The sequence below is a fragment of the Triturus cristatus genome, chromosome 12 (assembly GCF_964204655.1).
Source record: "Triturus cristatus chromosome 12, aTriCri1.1, whole genome shotgun sequence".
NCBI classification, from domain to species: Eukaryota; Metazoa; Chordata; class Amphibia; order Caudata; family Salamandridae; genus Triturus; species Triturus cristatus.
In genome coordinates this window covers 799,248,404-799,270,005 of record NC_140595.1, presented here as the reverse complement: position 1 = coordinate 799,270,005, position 21,602 = coordinate 799,248,404, and the positions used below count along the sequence as shown (strand labels likewise).

Below are 21,602 nucleotides of genomic sequence, written 5' to 3'. Positions count from 1 at the left end.
ATTTCTCACTTAAATTATTAAAATAATTCATCAAAGCCCTCAGCTTCCCGAGACATACCCCAATGTATGGCATTCATGTTCTCTATCCCAACCAAATAAGGATCTTTGCTGTTTGGGGACACACCATTGTGAACCTTGCACCTTCGGCACTGGGAGCTGCCTAGACCTAATATCTAGGACAGTCCTCTGTGGGCTCTCTGGAAGCAAATGAAAGTGGGATGGAAGGTGCTTGAGGTGACATGGTCCAATGAGTGTCTTGTTACTCACCCACTTTATCTATGACATTCAGCTGCTTCCTAACTACTAAACCCTGACGGCATCTTGGCTCCTCGATCCCCCGATTGTATCACCCAACTCACTTTACCAGCTCACTTTCTTTCTAATTTCTAATCACAAGACATTCTAAATGTCCTTCTGACAGTCACCTAGCTAATTTACCCAGTTACCGCCTTACTCCAGCACTCAAAGGTCTTCTACTTCTGCTGCAGGTGGAAGAGTGGGAATGCCGCCAGCTACAGGAGACAGTGCACATGGAGGACCTGATCATTGACCCGGCACCCTACAGACTGGTGGAGAAGGAGACTCTGTACCAGGTGGGCTGTAGCAGCACAATCACTTTCTTGTTTTTGTTTTAGTTGTAGGTGTTACATGTCCTTAATAAGTGCAACTGTTAGAGTAAATCTCCACTGACATGCCACACTGCAACTACAGAATAAACATGCTCTGTGGCATGATGCATGCCGCTATGTTTTATATGGAGAGTCAAGGGGCTCTTTTCACTTCTAGCATGGTGACGTCAGAGGAAGACTTCCTAGCTGTCAAAGAGTAATCAGACTGGACATCTCACAGCAAACTCAACTGATACCACACAGAGAATCCTAAGGCACAGCTGATTCTTCTCCAACAGGGTATTAGAAACAGGCATTTTAATCTGGGGAACCAGGGATAGACTTTTGTCCTCCTCCACAGAAGTCTGGATATGCATTTTCACTATAGAAGCCCAAGGCCGGGATTTCTCCACTCTCCCAACCCCAGACAAAGCAGTAGTCACAGATGCCATAGATATATTACAGACCTCTAACTTGTCCCCACTCCTTAACAGTTCTCTCTGGGAGAGAGGGGGCATGAAGACTGTTCCCTTATTTCTCTGTGCAGTACATCAGCCTGTCTTTCTGCTACACTGGAAGCAATTGCAGTGAGAACAGAGGGGGCAGGCCTGACGAAGAAACCCACCTATCACAATCTGAATCAGAGAAATTAAAAAGTGACTGGGTGGGACAGACTTATCTATCAAAGCAGATTACCTGCTGACACCAAAGAACCATCAGCTAAACCCAATATCTCAGAAAAATGCAAACCGGCTATATTAGTGAAACATATGTCCCTACCCTTTACGCTGTCTGAGACATAGACAGACAATGAAGGATGATAATAATTCACCTAAATGCTCATAAGGAAAAAGAGAGTCCTAGTTGGATCAGTCTGTGGCCCCAACTTCCCAAAAATAATCTTTATTTCCAGATTATCCAAGATGCTTTCTGAGTTTGGGTCAACACAGAAGATTCAAGGTGGAGATTGCAATCTAGTGCTAGGCCCAGTCCTTGATGGGACCAGGCCAATAGATACCCCTAACAAATCAGACAGAGCAATGATGAGATGAGAGGACTACAGGAAGACCAGGGCCTCTTAGACATAAAGTACCTTATCCATCCCATTGATAAAGAATACACTATTCTATCAAATGTACATAAAACCCATTCGAGAATAGACTATGTCCTCATATCACATTCACTGACTTCTAAAATTTTATTGACTCCTAAAGACTCCCAATAAGACAACACACACACTAGGTTACTATTAGAATGGGGACTTACGGTATCAGTTGTAAACCATGGACACTGAACGTTTCATGATGTAAACTAGTCAATGTTCAGACCTACTTTGGAGAGAACAAAGAATCAGTGAGTTCTCAGCAAGTCCTTTGTGCAGCTTGGGAAGCGATAATTGGAACAAATCATGAGAGGTTTAGTCATATCAAGCGAACAGAAGAAAGATTAAAGGGATGTAAAATTATTAACACCGGTTTATACAATGACTCTTGCAGATAGCAACAGGTAAGAGCTAGAGACAGCCAAACTGGCACTTAATACCGTTTACACTTCAAGAGCCGAATACACACTATACCATCATAAAGCCTGTCACTATGAACGTGCTGAAACAACAGGCAGGCTGCTGGCAGTGCAACTCATACAACAAGAGCAGTAGCCATACCAACCATCTAAGCTGAAAGGAATATAGTGCACCTACCACAGGAAATAGCTGATGGGTTTTCTGCTTACTACAGAAAGCTATATAGCTCAGAAGCTGTAGGTGATGGGGAGATGGAGGAATGATTCTTTCAAGTTTTAGACCTCCTGAAACTCAAGGATAAAGTAAGATTAAAGGTGAAATCACTAAGGTTGAAATTGCAACTGCCGCAAACGATTTGTCTTATAACAAAGCAGAAGCAGACAATACCTTCCCAAGCAAATTTTATAAGTGGTGTAAGGAAGACATCAAAAATGAAGATATGAAGACTTCAAGGAAGCAGACACAAAAGGCTGGCTGACAGCTATATCAAATAAAGCATTGATAACCAAACCTGCCAGGGATCCTCGGATTCTCTTCACTGCAGTAACTACTGCCCCAGTTTACTACTCATTATCCATATAAAGTGTTGGTGAATAGTCGCCCCATCGCTTATTCGCCAAAACGCAGATATTACTCGCCCTAGGTAGGTCCTCAAGAAATGACATGAGAATACTATCACACCTACGATGGATCTCTAAAGATGCAAAGGTAGAAACGCTAACATTGTCCCTCGGCACCAAAAAGGTGTTCGCTCGGATCATATGGGACTGCACAATTCATACAATACATAGAGTGGGATTAGGAAGTGAAATTCGACAAGGCTATCTGACTAAATGATGCCCATACAGCACAAGTGAGCTGAGGAGGCTTTCTTTCAGAATCTTATAATATTTACAGAGGAATACAATAAAAGCTGCCCACTATCCCACTCCCCCTTTTATTTTACTGCTCTGAAAAACTCTGATGGCAGCTATACATCTAACAGAACACATAAATGGTGTTGACACACCAGCGAGAACTTAAAAATTCAGAGTGCTCCTCTGATGATGCCATAGAACATTGCTTGGGAGCGCTCCTCTGATGATGCATCATGATTCTGAATGGGAGTTGTTCTCTGATGATGCAATAAACATTGGCTGGGACTGCTCCTCTGATGATGCAATAGAACTTTGGCTGGGACTGTTCCTCTGATGGTGCATCATGACTCTGGCTGGGACTGTTCCTCTGATGATGCAATAGAACTTTGGCTGGGACTGCTCCTCTGATGATCCAATAGGACACTGGCTGGGAGTGCTCCTCTGATGATACAATAGAACATTGGCTGGGACTGTTCCTCTGATGATGCATCATGACTTTGGCTAGGACTGTTCCTCTGATGATGCAATAGAACTTTGGCTGGTACTGCTCCTCTGATGATCCAATAAGACACTGGCTGAGAGTGCTCCTCTGATGATACAATAGAACATTGGCTGGGACTGTTCCTCTGATGATGCATCGTGACTATGGCTGGAACTGCTCCTCTGATGATACATAGGACACTGGCTGGGATTGCTCCTCTGATGATACAATAGGACTCTGGCTGGGAGTGCTCCTTTGATGATACCGTAGAACATTGACTGGGAGTGCTCCTCTGATGATAAAGTAGTACACTGCTCCTCTGATGATGTAATGTGTTTTCCTGTATTATATGTGAAATGTTGTTTCCTGATGTTATCTTTGTTGCTGCTTTGAGGTAAAACGGGATAGAACACACCCGGCGTTGCAGCAGACTATATTACATGCCGTAGACTATGTTCACCGAAATATAATTCAGCATGAGATCATACCATCAGCAGATGCAGCTTTGTCTGCACTTCCATTAGAAGGTTTAACGTTAACTTTGCTTACTCTGATTTCTGGCTACAGTGTTATGACCTTTTCAACTTGCTGGGACTGAGGATAGCATATGTCACATCAACGGGGAGACTGGTTGGCGTGGTGAGCCTTAAGGAGGTATGTGTTATTCTAATATTTTGTTTTTTACCACATATATTGAGCCCACAAACTATTTTACATGAACAGTTAAAGAGGTGCCACACCTCAGCATGCCTGCTTTGCTTGGACTTTTCAGATGCAAAAATAATCTGCTTATCTAGAGCTTCTGATGAGTTTATGGCTGCAGAGAAGGCCTTGCAATCAACCCTGGTTGCTTCATCCTGAATTCAGCAAACAATATTTCCTTGAAGTCTCAAAACGCATTGTTGTCCCTAGCTGGTTTGTAAACTGGAACTTATAGCATCCCACAACCTTTTTTTTAAATACTAGCCTTCACATGCAGCAAACAAGTCTGTCCCTTGAGACATGTAGGTGGCATGTCCCTCACCAACAACATTTTGAAAAAATACTTGGCTAAATGCTCATTTGTCAACACAATTTTCCAAATGTAGGGGTCAGAATGCAAGAGGCTTTAGAAGCAGTTCTAACTAAAAGTAATTTCATTTTCCTATCCTTCATTGGCTGCCAGTCTACCCAGAACTAATTTCCTTCATAGCATCAAATATATATGTTGTGCCCCCCCAGCATAGCACTTGTTTCATATCCGTCAAAGGAGAAGCAGTGCTTTAAGTGATACAGTGTGCCCCACTAGGAATAATTCGATCTGGAGTCCTGCAGCATGAAAACTAACATACAGTCACAGTATACAGACTCACGCAGTGTTTCTCAGTCCAGTTTTCCTGTTATAGTTAATATTCCATCAGCACTGGTACTTTCACAAGCCAGGAACGTCCCATGTACATTATTTTATGTTATGTTTGGTCAATTTGTATCACACAACTTATCACCCGTGAGGGTATCCAGGCATTGGAGCAGGAAAGTAGATTGGATGGAGCTCCTAGTTGAACAGCCAGGTCTTCGGTTTTTTTCAGAAATTGAGGGAGCTGATTCCAGGTCTTGGCAGCAATGTAGGATAAGGCGCACGTTCCTGACTTGCATAGGCGCATACGGGGGACACGTCCAAGGGTGAGTTATGCTGGGCGTAGCTGTCTGGTTGGATGGTAGAGGTGAAGGCAGTCATTGAGGCAAGCAGGTCCGGTGTTGTGGAGGGCTTTGTAGGCGTGGACGAGCAACTTGAATTGTCATCGTTGCTGGATGTTTAGCCAGTGTAGTTCAGTGAGGTAGGGAGTGATGTGGGTGCCTCTGGGAATGTCTTGTATGAGTCTGGCGGTGGTGTTTTGGATGGTCTGGAGTAAGTGAGTGAGCTGATTTCAGATGCGGATGTAGAGCACATTACCATAGTCAAGTATGCTGGTTATGAGGGTCTGGGTGCCAGAGTGCCACATGTGCATGGGGAACCATTTGAAAATTTTGCAGAGCATTATGAGAATGAGGAAGCAGGATAAGGTCACTGCGTTCACCTGTTTATTCATGGCGAGTTTATCTTCTAAAATGTTACTGAGGTTTCTGGCGTGTTCTGTGTGGGTGGGTTTGAGTCCCAGTTCAGCTGGCCATAAGGAGGAGCCCCATGGGAAGCTCCTGTTTCTGAACATCAGGATCTTCGTTTTGTCCGTGTTGAGTTCTAGGCAGTCCCCCCGCATCCTGTTGGCCACATTGATCATGGAGGAGATTACGTTGATTCTGGTGGTGTTTTTCTCATCGGTGAGGGAGAGGATGAGCTTTGTGTTGTCGACATAGGAGAAAATGTTGATGTTGTGGGCTCTTATGATGTGGGTGAGGGGTGCCATGTACACGTTAAAAAGGGTTGGGCTAAGGGAGGATCCTTGGGGGACTCCACAGATGAGCTTCTTGGGTTTGGAGGTGTAAGGGGGGAGTCTGACCTGCTGTGTTCTGTTGGAGAGGAAGGAGGTGATCTTTCTTAAAGCAGATCCCTGAATTCCTTGGTCATGAAGTCTAGAGATGAGGGTACTGTGGGATACGGTGTAGAAGGCTACTGAGAGGCCAAGGAAGATGGTGGTTTCCCCTCTGTCCATGATAGTCCGATGTCATCTGTTGCTGCCAAGAGGGCGATTTCTGTGCTGTGGTTGCTGCGGAATTCTGACTGAGTGATGTCCAGGAGGAGAGGCTGCTTTAGGGGTGAAGAGAGTTGCCTGCTGATCTCTTTCTCCATGACTTTGGACGGTAATGGTAGGAGGAAGATGGGCCTGTAGCTGCTGAGTTCTTCTGTATCTGCTGAGGATTTTCCGGTAGAGTTGTGACCTTTACGTGTTTCAAGTTATCTGGGAAGGTTCTGCCAAGAATCGAGGTGTTGATGATGGCGGTGAGGTTGGTGCTGATCAATGTTCTTCCCGGGTTGAAGATGTGGTGAGGGCAGGGGTCAGTGGGGGCCCCTGAATGAATGGTCTTCATAATTCCAGCAGTTTCTTCTGTGGTGAGTGGCTCCATTTTGTTTGTTGATGGGCATTATTTGTGAGTTGTTGGCAGTGTCCCGATGAGGTCTTCTTCGGTGAGTTGAGGTGTGAAGTTACTATAAATCTTGAGTATTTTGTTATGGAAGAAGTCGGAGAGGCTGTTGCAGAGGTCCTGCGAGGGGGTGATGGTGTTGGTGTTAGACCAAGGGTTGGCCAATTCTCTGACAATGCTGAAAAGTTCTTTGCTAGAGTTGGAGCAGGATTCCAGTCTCAATGTGAGGGTTGCTTTTCTAGCTTCTTTGATCTAGGCATGATACCTTCTGAGAGCACATTTGTAGGTGTCTCTTGAGGTGCTGTCTTGACTGGTTGTCCATCTTCTCTCTAGCTGTTAACTGTGACGGTTGAAGTTTCTTAAATCTTCTGTGTACCAGCCAGCTTAAGCATTACTTCTAGCTTGCCTAATTTTCCTCAGGGGAGCCAGTGTGTTGGTACAGTATGAGATCCAGTTATTAAATGGTTTTTTTTTATAAACCTTTATTTTTCTGTTTTAAAGAACAATAGACAGCAGTACGGGCAACATTAAACATTATACACGGCAGGTCATGATGGAAAGGATCATCGTTCAAGTAACAAACGCTTGGGCAACCTTTCTCTATCTCTCAATTTTGCGAGTCTACACACCAAACACGGATCGTGAACACCCTAGCATTGCTGCGGATAGACCTACCCCCCACCGCCTGGTTTTGTGTCATCACCCACAATTACAGTTGTGTCATCGCTGTCATCAGACTCTGAGTCTTTACACAGGTCTAGAAACGTGTTGCACATATCCCACCATACCAGGATGTTATCCTCCAGTTTATCATCACGCCTACTCAGCTTCATGTGCACCTCTTCAGCCAGTGCCAGCTCCTGGATATCCCTATGCTACTGGTCAACTACAGGGGCACGCTGCCCTGTCAATGTGATGGCCACTCTGCGCCTGGCCAGAACTAACGCCAATTGCAGGAATTTGTAGATCATCTTAGGGCCCTTCGGTCTTTTAACATAGCCCAGCAAACAGTGTAATGCTGTATGATCAATTCGCAAGTGCGTGGCCTGCTGGAGGTCTGTCATTACCTGTACCCAGAAGTCCTGCACCATTTGGCATCTTCATGCCAGGTGCATGAAGTCCACCCCGCTGGAGTTGCAGCATGGGCACCTGTTGAGTGGGGGATATTCGGTGGACACTCTTGGGAGTCATATATGCCCTATGGAGGAAATTGTAGTGCACCAGCTTAAAGCAGGTGTGGCAAGACACCGCATGTGTGAGTTTGCAGATACTCGTCCATGTAGTGTCATCCAAATTAGAGTCCAGGTCTGACTTCCACGCAGCACGCGCCCAGGACGGTGGACCAGCCATGTCCTCTCGTGTGATCAGATGTCTACCCGTGCCACAGAGCAATAAGACGTCCAGAGTACACGTGGACTGGGGTGCAGTGGGGAATGAGGGCCAGGTCCGTTTGACCATCTCTGTCAGTCCAGCGTGATGGAGGAAATGTCCCGGTCCCAGCATATAGTCTTCACAGACTTGTTCAAATGTGATGAAAAACTCACCAGGATGCATTTCCCAATAGTGCACACCCACCATCCCTCCAGGCCTGAAAGGACATATTGTCCATCATCTGCCGAACTGGCGCTAGTATCCAGAGAGGTAGTTCTTGATAAATGGAGGCGCACCTCAGAACTACTTCTACATAGAATTGCCATATGTGCGCCATCTGGCGAACAACAAAGAGGAGGTTCCTATCGACTCCCACCCCCTCCATTAATACCACAGGGAGGCGGTCTGCCTCCACTGATCCTGCCAGTACATGCTTCCCCTAATTGTCCCCCTCATCCAGCCACCAGGCCACATGTTCTAGATGTGCGGTGTAATACTACAGATCAAGCCTTGGCAAAACCAAACCCCCTTCCTCGTACCGTTGGGTAAACGTGGTCAGGGCTACTTTACTGCGCCAGCCCGCCCACAATAGTGATGTAAGTACAAAATTCAGTGGTTAAAGACTTTCTGAGGCATGGGTCAGGGTGAGTTCTGCAACGTTTACAGGCATCGCCGCAACACCACCATTTTGGACACAGCCAGTGTGCTCATTATTGTCCTTATTAAGGCGTAGCTGCAGTGTTTCATTGTGAGCCACCGGCATCTCCAAATATTGAAAGTCGCCAGTTCCCAACGCAGGCCAAGGCTCGGAAGGTGATCTAATAGCGTAGAGACCAGTGCTGTCAATGAAAAGAGTAAGGACGTATTACAGTGGAGGCGGAGAGCAGACAAGTTCCCAAACTCATCTGAGAGTTGCAACAGCATGGGCTGTGCTACGCATGCGATGGCAATTTAGAAAAGCGCGTCGTCCGCATAGAGCAATATGATGTGGCGAGCGTCACCCAGCCGTATGCTCCAGTCCAACCAAACACAACGTGCCCAGATCGCCAGGGGTTCTAACACGAACAGGAGGGCAACAGGGGACAGGCCTGCTGTGTCCCGCTCTCCAACGCCCACAACTTCGAGCGGGTTCGCCCTGCTCAGACTCATGCGCTGGTATCAGTATAGAGCAACTCAACCCACCCCTGCTATTTTAGGCAAAGACCCATAGCTGTTAGCACTTCACGCAGGTAGCCCAAGTCTACCGTGTCAAAGGCCTTTTCTAGGTTAATGGAGACCATCACCAGCTCTTTGTCCAGGTGCTGCAGTTCATGTATGACATGGGCGAGACATCCGAGATTCATGCCGGTGTTCCAGCCCGGGATGAACCCACACTGATTTTTGTGTACTAGCTGAGTCATATGGGGTGCCAGGTGGTTAGCGAGTAACTTGCATAGTATTTTTACATCAGCGTTAATCATGGTGAGTGGCCTATAAACGGCAGGGTCATACTCAACTCCGCCTGGTTTAAGGAACATGCAGATCTCGCCCTCCCACATTGATGGGGACAGGACTATGCTGTTGTGCACCTGCAAGAGGACCTTCAGGAGACCCTGCGTGACTGTCTTTGAGAACACCTGATAGAACTCGCGCTGAAAGCCATCACCGCGCTGCGCCTTGGCTCATGGTAACAAACTCAGTGCTGTGCGTAGCTCCTCCAGTCCAATAGGGGCGTTGAGGGACTCCGCTGCCAGTGACGCAAGTCGTGGGAGGTCCAGGACCTACAGGAATGGTACGTAGCAGTCTGGGATTATAGCAGGATCTGCGGCATACACTCACTGCAAGTGCTGTTAAAAGAAGCCCACTATCCCAGCCCTGGTGGCAACACTGGTGTCATCCACCGATATCAAGTGTGTGTCAGCTGACATCCTCCAGGATCAAGGATTCCGCCCAGAGTCACCCCACTGTAAGGCACAGCTTACAGGGAAGTGGTTCGACAGGAAACACGTCAAGTGGGTCACCTTAATGTCTTCCAGCTGCGGGAATCCTGCCACCAGTATACTGTCCAGTCTACTGTATGTATTGCGCGTGGCAGAGAGAATAGGTATATACCCGCCTCGCTGGGTGGCTCATCAGCCAAAATCCACAAACCCCTGGTTTAGCATCCCTTCACTAAGCGCGGTGGTCATTAAATGTTTGTTACCAGTCCTAGGGGGCACCCTCTACAGGTCAATGTCTAGAATGCAATTAAAGTCACCGAGTCACAGAAGTGGCATGTCCACATTGTTCAGTAGCAGGTCTTGTATGTTTTTTTAAAAAACGCAGAGTCGTCATTGTTCGGGGCATAGCTGCTCAGGATTGTCAAGTGACGTCTGTCCAGGGTCCCCCACAACAGGACAAATCGACCTCCCACAACAGCCTCAATATATGTTTGGGAGAATGGGACACTGGGCACTACCCAGATTAGTGTGTCCCTGGCGTATGGCAAGTAGGAGGAGTGGAATACCTGCCCCCTGAATTTCTTTGCAAGGCATGTAGCACTTGCGTCATCTAAGTGTGTTTCCTGCAAGCAGGCTAAGGAGATTTTATGCCACTTCAAAAGGTGAGTACCCTATACTGCTTAGTGTATGTCCCTAACCCTCTGAAATTCCATGTCAAGAGTCTACGGTCAGCCCTCATCATGTCATAATGTGTGCCGTGTAGTAGTTCCCTTCCAACTTCCTGCCATGCAGAGTACCCACTAATTGCTGCCAACTGTAAAACAAAAACGTGCAATGCATAACAAACCCCTCCCCGATGGACAAACATCGCTAAAACTTGTGACTATCTAAGCCCACCCCACACATGTGCCAGGACATGCAAAGCATCCAAGCAAGTCAACAGGGACCAGCTAACTCACTCACAGATCAGCTTCCCTGCCAGTCATTTACCTGCAGATGAGACTGTTCTGCATCCAGACATCCCTGAGCTTGTGCCGCCAATATTCACTTGTGCCCTACCGATTGCAGTGGCGTGGAATGACACACCCCTGCAGGCAGCACATCAATGGTTGGTATCCCAAGGAGTCACACTGCAGCCGATCTCCGCCTTATCTCACTACAGCCATCAATCTAATCCCCCCACTCGTATGCACAGCTCACCAATGTATCAACAAAAGGGGAGCAGTAGCCACTTTCCCTCTAATGCATCAACACTTGGGGCCCACAATTCAATGCCATCGGCCGCTAGCAGAATGTCCACTGTACTGAGTTGCATGGTGCCGTCCTCACAAACTGTGGGGTGGTGTTGGGACCGCCCCCAGGACAGATTGTGGCAGCAGGACCCTTCCCTGACACGGGTGCCCCAGGTACGTTTTTGGTTGAGGCCGGAGTGTGGTGGTATCATCTCCCCTCAGATCTTCAGCCATTCCCACACTTCATCTGGATTGTCAAAGAAGTGTGCTAGGTCCTTCAGTTTTGCAGGGTACATTGAATGAGCTTAAGCCGCTCTGTATGTCGCCGGTTGGTTCGATCTGAGCGTGTGGATCCAGTATTCTATGGATATTCTATGGTGCTGCCCTTTATATCAAAGTATAGCGCATAGGGCCAGATGTACAAAGCAATGGTCCCAAAATACTGGTCACATAGGACCACTGCCTACTCTTAAAAAATATTTTCTCAACATTGTCAAAGGGGAAGGGGTCCCTTGGGGACCCCTTCCAGTTTACAAAAGGCTTACAACTACATGTGTGTTGTCGTAAAGTATTAATGTTTTACTACTGGATATGCAAAACTTTAATATATACCAATTCAATTTGGTATTTGGAAGGGATGCCCTAAACACGCCCCTTCCAAATACCGATTCAGACTTTGGACACAAACCCAAATTGTGATTCTATAATGTATTACCAAATCACATTTTGTGCTTTGTTCATTCTAATAGGCCTTTCTGCTGTTGCAAACGGCCTCCTAATTCGCAGAACTGATCGAAAAAAAGCTTCATACGCCAGGCTGATAATGAGAGTTTAAATTTAATAGCCTCACACAGATTCTGCTCAAATGAGTCAGAGTTCAGCTCAATATGTTAGCTTGTTAATGGTCATAAACGACACACATATATGCTAAGGTCGCTCCAGGTACATGAAGAGGTGCTACCCAAATCAACCTGGGGTCACTCAATGCATTTTCAGTTGCGCTCCTCACATAGACCAGGGCTGCTTAATAGGCCTGGGTCAGCTCATTGCACCAGGAGGCTGCTCAGAATGTCAGTGCTGCTGCCCTGGGTGCTATGGCCAGTGTGATTTACTCACTATCCTAAGATACTGATATTACAAGCTGAGGCCTGAGACAGTAAAGGTATCCATCAGGTTGCAGACACTGGACCCAATGTTCCCTGTCATTTTTTTTCTCTATGTGAGGCAACGACTTGCGAGTGTGCACAACTTTCTCAGTGATGTGCCCAGACTTTTAGGGCTACTGGAACCCTTCTCATACTTGTTATAAAAGTGTTTAAATAATAAAAAGCATTGCTTAAAAAATGTCTGAAATGTCATCGGGCTTCTTCACAGAACTAATCTGAGATAATATCCTAAACTTACTACTTTTGGTATTCAGAGAAGGCATTTAGTAGTAGTAAAGTTAGGACTCCTAACTTTACTACTACTAAACTGAGACAAAATCCTAACTTTACAACTTTCAGTATTCACAAAAGGCATTTAGAAGTAGTAAAGTTAGAAGTCCAAACTTTATTACTACTACTACTTTACTACTACTACTACTACTAATACTACTACTGAGGCCTTGGTCTCCATCCCACTCACTAATGCACACATTTTAAACCCTTTCACAACTACTCCGTCACTTACTCTCTCTCAGCATCTCTCACATATTACCTTCACCTCGCCTCACTTACTGCTTAGAGATCAGAAGCAAATGTGTAAATGTGGCAAAGGGCAAAGAGATGGGCAGTTTAAGTACATATAGGACAGTGGCATGACCCCTAGTTAGTAGTTTATTGCATCGCTGCTCTGAAAAATAGGTCATGATAGGGCTGCAGGGGCAAAGGCAGGAAATAGGTGTGCTGCAGATGCAGAGACTGGAATGGAGCTGAAGTGTTCAGGTATGCCCCTTGGCTCTCAACATACTTCAGTAGTTGTCTTTTAATCAACTATGAGTCGCGATGTCCTCTTGCCCAGGTTTAATAATTCCACAGCACCCAGCCCTTCACCCAAGGGCCCCCCATGTAAAGGACCTGGGGGCCCTGTTGATCACAATCTGATTGCATGTACTTTTAAAGCCAGCTCTGCACAGTTAATTTCAAAGCCTCTTGAGATGCTTATAGCAGCCAAGAGCAGACGTCAGAGGCAATGACCTCTATTTCAGGTCAAACTACCCAAGTTTTGTCACAAGGTGAGTGAAAAAACCAACTGCAAACTATTCAGAATGGTTCCTCCAGTTGGCTTCTGCACTCAGGTTTCCCCTCTGTGCTTCCAAAGTAGATCCTTGTTGGTTCAAAGTGCCCATTTCCTTCATGCTGTGCAGTACTCCTCCTTGGATTATGTCCTGCACCCTTTCCAATGAAGATATTTAGACTCTATCCACAGGGTTCATTGCTGTAAGTTTTTTTAGCATGGACATTTATGCCTTCTTGCCATGTGCCAGGCTCACTCTGATTCCCCCTCCTGAGATTCCTTGGGGGAGCGGGCTTTAGCTCAAACAATGCCCTTGTGCCTTTTGGGCTCTTTGTTTAATTTCCTTAAGGATTGTGATCAAAGTAGATAAATGACCCTTCATTTATATTGGAAGGTGTCTCAGGATGGACCGCACCTTCTCTTACGCATACGCATTCCTCCGCCAATAGTCTACCGTTTCAACCTTCTTTTTTGAAACTAAGGGTATTTTATAACCTCTAGGAATTCCCTTTGTGCCCCCTGGGCAGAGATGATTGTTTCCACAACTATTCTTGAACTGCTCACAATGCCAGCTGGAGAAAGAATTTCATGTTATCTTCTCAACCATTTGACAGCTGAATGTATGAATGGAAGAACTGCTGTTTAAGTAAATGGCTAAGTATTTCAATTTAAAATCAATACGTGTGCCAATGGACAATCCTACTTTGCACTGCTGAATGACTCCTCTACCATTCTTGACACCCCAGTAGAACACTCATGAAGGCACTTTCTAATACTGCTATCCTGCTACTAACTATGGCTAACATTGCCAAGAGATCACTCAAGCAGAACTGTCAGCAAGCCTTATCTTGCTTTGCTAACAACCTTGTGTAACATTGATGAAGGCCCTGTCTAATTGTCACCAAAGGATAGCACTGCAGTGGCCCTAACACTGACAACCTTCCATGACATTGCTGACGCTGGGGCCTTTACACTGTTTTCCTTCTGGGATAATGCTCATGGGCTGTTCAGATGTTGCTGCAGTCTTCCTAACCCTGCTTTTCTGACATTGCCTATCTTTTCCTGTCTGTTTTCAGTTGAAGGATGCAGTACATGGCTCTGTGAAGGGGACCTTCACCAGGAGAGAAACACCTAAAGAGATCGTTGTCGAAGGGACCCAAGACCCCACCCGGATCACCTTGGTGCGCCGGACCTCACACATCCCGGAGTCAAGTGCTTAGAAGAGGGTGACCCACTGCAGCAATTCCTCAGAATCAGACAGACAAAACAGCAAACTGATTTCTAGGGCAGAGAGTCTTTTCTGGAGGAGAAAACCCTATGATGCAAGAGCCCTCTGTTTGCACACCCTTGCTCACATTGAATTCAGCAGCAGGTCTGGCTCTGCGGTCTACACACAATTGCTGTCGTATTTGATACATTCGCTTGGGCTGGTAAAGTAGCCAGGATTAAAGTGCCTCAGCAGAGCTGGGCTTTACCAGAATCAAGTCCTGGCGATGCTGGTGCCTTCGAAGAGCTCTTTTTGGGGTTCATGTTTTTGGTAGAGAAACGGATGATGTGGCTTAAGTAGCTGATCCTATTTCTGTACCATGGTTCTGCCTTTTCTACACGAAGGCTGAAAATGTACTTTCTATTACCATTTGACAAAACAGTTATACTGTGGTGCCCTGCTGACTGCCACAGACTAAGGCAGCTTGGCTTCACTGTGCTGGGAGAAACAGAGCTCCTTACCCATGAAAAAGAAGCTGTACCTACTGATCAGGAAATACTGTTGTGCAATGGTCCAACCCATTCACTAGTGGCTCTGGTGTGCCCAATGAAAGGGGCACGGGACAGACACAGGGAGGCAGTCATAAAGGGAAACAAAGACAGAATCAGAGTCTCACGTACTGATTTAGAGTGGGTGGTGCCACAAAATTCTCCAATTTTTGGATGTAATGCAAAATCCTCATGAAATTGGAAGAAGTTCCATTACCAGGCAACTCTAAATTCATGTCCATATGAATAGTTACATATGTGGAAGCATTATGGGAAACAAAAAGACTTTACGGGCTGGGATGTACTTATTTTATATCTTTAACTATGTAAATATGTATCTATATAACCCAATTGCAAAATAAAACTCAATATAAACCTGTTGAATGGCATTTCCATTATTCAGAGACACAATAACACAATCACCTCTACAGAGTGTTGCAAAATGTATATTCAATGTATACCTAGTGTCGTCGTGAAAGTTAAACAGATACGCTGATATATCCTTATGACTGTAATGTATGGACCACAAAAAAATGTTTTTGTAGTGGAGCAAACACAGTATAAGGATGGACTTGGCAAGCTAACTGCTTGATGATCAGAGGATGCGTGCACCCGTGACACCAGCCACAGGTTTGATCATACCACAGACATTCTGGTTTCAAATTAAGGGCTTAGTCAGCTGTCCTTCAGTGTGCGGGACCTGTACCAGAAGAGGATCAACAGGGAGTCAGGGGACCCGAGGAGAAGGATAGTATGCGTGTGGTCACCAATCAATGCTGAAAACAACAAACTCTGAGTTTATCTAAAGATCTCGAGAGGCTGGAAAATCATTCTCGACAAAATAACTTAAGAATTTAGAGCTTCCCACAGGGTGTTGAGGGCTCAGATCTTAGGGGCCTTGTGATCAATCTCCTCTGGGATGGAATTCTTAATGGAAATCCTGAGGTAGATCTGGAGAAAGAAGCCCAAAGAATCTAAAGGAACACCTTAAGACTCAAAACCTGTTGACGTATACAGCTTAAGAGCAGATTCTGGGACTAGCTTTAAAAGCCAAAATGCTGGAGGGCAGAGATGTCACATACACCGTTAGGTCAGACATATGGAGAGCTACAGAACAACAGCAGAAGGAGCTTGGTCAGCGGATGAGAAGACTGCAGAAGCTTGGAGAAAAGCTGGGGTTAAGGTTTCCTGCTATGCTGAAGGTTATGTTAAAAAATGATCTACATGCCATCGGGAAGGCAGAGCAAGTAGATGAGCTGCTCAAAAATATCCAGAGGTCAGTTTAGAATGGAGGGGGGCATGGAGCATTTTCCCAATAAAATCAAGTTGTTAAGACTGGTGCAGTCAATAGACAGACATAATATATAGTCAAGAGAGTTGTCATCTCTTTTTTCTTTCTATGTGTTCATCTGGGGGAGGTTTTGCAATATTGAATTGTCATCCCCAGGGCAGAGATATAAAAAAGGACTATAACTTTAGGCAACGTGACTTTGGGAGGGTTCCCAGAGGAAGGACACTTGGTGGGGAGCATAGTGGAATAAAAACAAAACACTTTACCTCATTTACAATCAGATTGGCTTTGAGCATATCTACATTACACTGAATGGGGGGAAGGGGGAGAAGGACAGGCAGCACAATAAAAGGTTGATGGGGATAAGTTGAAAACGGAAACAATTAACATGGAAAGTCAATGTCCTTCACATAAAAAGCAAAGGATGATAAGTCAGTGCTTACAAGATAGTGAGGCTCAGCTCTTGCTACTACAAGAGACGCATCTGACTTCATTTGCATGTGAGGCATGCTTCAGTAAATTAAGTTGGGTACATAAAGTAGCAAGCACAGACCGATCCATGTGCTCAAAGAGGGGGGTGTTTGTAATAAAGTAAAAAACAGCTTTAAACGCCTGTTTTCAAAACAGATGCATCTTGCTGATGGATCACTGAGAAATGTAGTAGTCGGGGAGACAAATTTTACATTTGCTAGATGTTACAGCCCAAACGATGATGACACTTCTCCACTTAGTACCTTTGCTTTCAATGTATTGAACTTCCCCACCCGAATCCTACTGGGTGGATATTTTAATAATCTGTTAGATGGGGAATTAGACTGGTCTAATCGCGGTTGGAAGATAAACAGTGCTAAAGTAAGGAGGGAGCTAAGATATCTAATGGAGGATTTTGGTCTGTGCAATATCTAGCGGGGAAAAAATCTGCATTAAAACAGGATATACCTTATGAAGGCTGGATTTCTTTCTTGTTGACAATATAATAGCAGATAATATAGAAGAGGTTACACATATACCAGCACACTGCTCAGATCATTCAGCTGTCTTGCTAATATTGCGATTTCTGGAAACTAGGACCAACACTAGGTGGACAGTAAACAGAACTCGACCTGTAAGTAATCCGAGATCAAGAGGTAGAGAATGGCAATACTTTAAGACCAATCTTAAGACTGACAAACTTGGTATTGTTTGGGATGCCTATATAAGGCGTAATATACGTGCTATCCTAGCAAGCAGGTGGCAAACAAAATCCAAAGAGCACAAGATGCCAGGTAGCTTGAGACATAAACAGGAGAACTAGAAAGGGTCCTGTTGCAATTCACCTTGGAAGAAGAACTACAGACTGAAGCAACAATTGGTAGACAGGCAGAATACTTTTATATTTTTAAGCAGTTAATAGAAAACAGACATAAGAAAAGTGGCAAGCAATCATTCTGGCGCATTTTGAATTCGGGGAGCGAAATGGCAGACTTTTGGCCTACAAAAGAGGGAGAAATCATATTAGTGAATTAACTGTGAAAAAAAAGGTAACTTCAGAGGATCCGGCTCATTTTGAGGCATGTGTTTTAAGTGTGTTTAAAACATTGCATACACAAACCACTGCTGTAGACAGCCCAGAGCTGCCAGAGTAACTAAAAGAAAAACAGTTAGGGGAGGAGAAGAAAGGTCTTTTAGAGGAAATGAGCATAGAAAATATATATCAGCGCAAACAGGGCCGGCTTTAGCGCTGGTGGCGCCTGGTGCGACAACATTTTGTGGCCCCCCCCTTTGACCTCCTTGGATTCGCACACTACCACCCAGCAAAAGTACCCCTCATGTCTCCATTGACCCTCTCTCAAATACATTTCATTTGTTTTAAAGCACTAGTAATGGCTGGCTCTACTAATCCACTCAGCTATCCACATAAAATACAGATCTGTTCTCTGTAGCAGGCATATTAACCCTCTGCGCTACTTTATGGGAAGTCCGTACTGCCACCAGATAAATCCTCGACCTCTCTTTCCAGCAGGAACATTAATCACAAGATTTATCATGACATTTTTATTGCTGCCTGAAAGCTGGACGCGCAAGGAACTCTGCAGCAGGTGCTTTTGAATCATATGTTATTGTTAAACACAGAGCCCCCCCCGAGGTCATTGCCCCCCCTGTAGGTCAGCGCCCAGTGCGGCCGCACTAGTTGCACTGCCCTTGAGCCGGACAGGAGTGCAAATGAACAAGTCAGGTAATGGTAAAGCTGCAGGCCTGTATGCATTTCCAAGTTAATTTTATAAAGTCTTGGAAGAGATCATAGTTCTTGTTTGAAAGGATCCATTTAACTCAGTCTATATGAATAAATCGGCGACCCGTCCTCCTGAAATAAATCCACTGCCTTGCCAATATTAAAACCTAAAAAAATGTCAATTCAGCCAGACAGATATCCAAACTTAACAATGCTTATGAAATGTTTGCCGGCATTCTCTCAGGTTTGCAACGGTCATTACTTGCATCATACATACTGACCGGAAAGGCTTTGTGCCGGGTAGGCAATTGCATGATTCAACACACCTTCTAATATCCTCCATTGATTTGGCTGTTGCAATTTCAAACCCGCTAGCAGGAAAAACAACAGATGCAGCTAAAGCATTTGATAGTCAACTGGGCTTATCTCTGGGAGCCATTTGTAATATTTAGTCCCCCCCCAGCATTTATAGAAGGAATTAATAAATTGCACAATCCACCTTCCGCGCAGATCCTACTTATTGGAAGCCTAGCCAGAAAATGAGCATCTCCAGGGAGACCCAACAGGGATGTCCTCCCTCTCTGCTACTTTTTGATCAATATCTAGAGCCCCTGTCTCAGGGTTTTAGCAGAGACAAAGGGATAATCCCATTTGAGTCCAAGTATTATAAAAATATAATTGGCGTCTATGCTGATAATATTAAAGATCCTAGTAAAGCGGTACTTTGTATGGAACAAATAACGGAGGTATTTGGGAGATTCTCTGGGTACTTGATAAATAAATCAAAGACTGAGATAATGGACTGGAACTTGAGAAACACTATGTACAAAAGCCAATCCAAGCGGAGATACCTGGATATCAGGAACAATTTGAAGAAATATCGAAGGACAATACAAGAAGGGTGATTAAAGAAATAGATGGGCTACTCAAGAGATGGGGTAACCTCCCTTTAAAAATATGTGATCGAGTGAACCTAATTGTAGGTACATTTTACCCAAATGAACCTTTTAATTTGATAAACGTAGACTCTCTTTTCCAAAATATTTGACCTAGAGTTTCAAGGAAAATTAAACAGCTTTATCTGGGCTTCTAAAGGAAGCAGACTCGCGTGGAAAAAGTTAAGAAGGAAGGCTCGTGGCCTGACACTCCCGGATGTCCAGGGGTATTGGTGCTCATTTCAATTTAAGAACTTTGGGATTCTACTTCGACGACTTGATGATTCATGTTGCATTATCCTGTCTTATCCTTTTTGGGTCGGTTGTCCTATGTCAATGTGATTGCACGGACATTTGATCGCATATACAACATGAGCTGAGTTACTGTTTGTAAAGTCAGTTAAAGTATGTGTGACGTCATGAACGAACATTTTTGTGCCTATAGTTTGTCAGACAGAACAATTATGACATTTGAAAGGACCAACAGTACAGGGTAAATCTAGTAGGGCAGCCGTAGGGGTTGGGTTGGGTTTCCAAGACTAATACTGAACACTACTTACCATTGAAAGGCGTCACTACCAAACAAACTCAAAAGAATCATTCTGAAATAACAAAAAGTGCAGAAATGAGTGGATTTGTAAGCCATTCAGAAATGTCGTTTGCATGAGAAGTGGCTGACCATGTGAAATTACCCCCAGAGGAGGTGATTTACAGAGTTTGCTTAACAGATGTGAGCCCAAATGGATTATGAAATGTTCAGCAACCACCTAAGGTCTGAATACCACGGACAAATGGAACTCACTCATTGAAGCTTACGTTTATTCTTGGCTTAATTCTGATTTTGATTGTTTTGTATATAATTATGTACTGTGTTACTATGCTTAGCAACTTGTGCTAAGCTTTCTGCTTGCACAGCATGCCTTTAAAAGTCATATTTTTGACTGATGTCTTCCAGTAGCTTGATAACTTTATGCGGCTTACAACCAATTCAGTGAGAGCTAAGTTGACAGGGGCTACATGTCAACACATCAGTGGACAATACCCTGCCTATCACACCACAGTTTAAACAGCCCTTCGGTGGCTGCAGCACAAACACATGCTGACTGAAGGCCTTCACGTCAGGATCCCTCTGCCACACATACTTCGCACAACAGAAGCTTCCACAGGTGTGTGCGTGGAGATCCTCGTGGAGATCCTCGCAGGGGTTTTTCTTTAAAGGACTTCTGGCAAACAAAGACTATTGCTACTTCATAATATTTTGAGGCCAAGAACAAACCCCCACTGTAGCCAGGCCAGTGAAAATCATCAACAGAATGCCTGTCTTCTATCTACTTCAAGGAGCAGTTAAGAGTAAGATCTCCCATCAAGTCAAGTCAAGTCAAAAACAACTTTATTCGGTTCGACAGAGCCATAAAAGTTTACAAAAAAATGTTCACAGTGTATTTAACAGCTACAGACAATACATTGAGAGAAGAATAAATCATAAAATACCAGAAAGATACAAATTATTTACACACAGTAATTACATTAGAGCAACATGGTAATATTTATTGATCTAAAATAGTCCTTTTATGGCAACATACAGAAAATCCCTTCATTATGCAGGTGCACTTATTTCATATCGTTTTCCGATAGCCAACTAAACTTGTATATAATTGGCTACCGCAATACAGATATCAGGGGCAGCCAGTGAGTGCAAAAAGTTAAAACCATCAACGTGTGCATGGACCGATTTTCCTTAATAATGGAACTAGAAATCTACTCCTCCCCATTTCATATAAAGTGCAGAATAACGTAAAGTGCATAGTGCTTGGCTCGTTAAATTGTCACACTGACAGGGTGTGAGCTTATCAACCCACCCTCCTTGACGTGGAAATGCCAATAAGAAGTGCACAGTGCATAAACGGAATCTAGTTAAGTAAAATCTAGTCTGCAAATCAGTAGTAAAAGTTAAATAATATTGCAGCGGGGCAAGGGGCAACAGTAGTGGACCCATTTCGTCTTGGAGAAGATGGCGTGAATTGGCCCTCGAAAAGAACGCCTCTTTAATAATGGCTTTAGCATTTGATGGGATATTTCCCGGGTTGTCATAATAATGCCCCAGCCCTATCTCATGATAAGTGTCCCTCACAAAGCGAAGCC

At 44.7% G+C, this 21,602-nt stretch overlaps 1 protein-coding gene across 2 annotated transcripts in view; it reads left to right on the top strand.

Moving 5' to 3' along the window:
* The window catches only part of LOC146782882 (chloride channel protein ClC-Kb-like), a 260,608-nt gene extending 245,206 nt beyond the window's left edge, over positions 1-15,402 (top strand). For both annotated transcript variants that reach the window (XM_085637370.1, XM_085637369.1), the window contains 3 exons: positions 489-593; positions 4,036-4,122; positions 14,344-15,402. In XM_085637370.1, coding sequence (XP_085493496.1) covers positions 489-593; positions 4,036-4,122; positions 14,344-14,487 — 336 coding nt within the window. In that variant the 3' untranslated portion in view covers positions 14,488-15,402. The remainder of the gene's footprint in view (positions 1-488; positions 594-4,035; positions 4,123-14,343) is intronic.
* Positions 15,403-21,602: the final 6,200 nt, after the last annotated feature.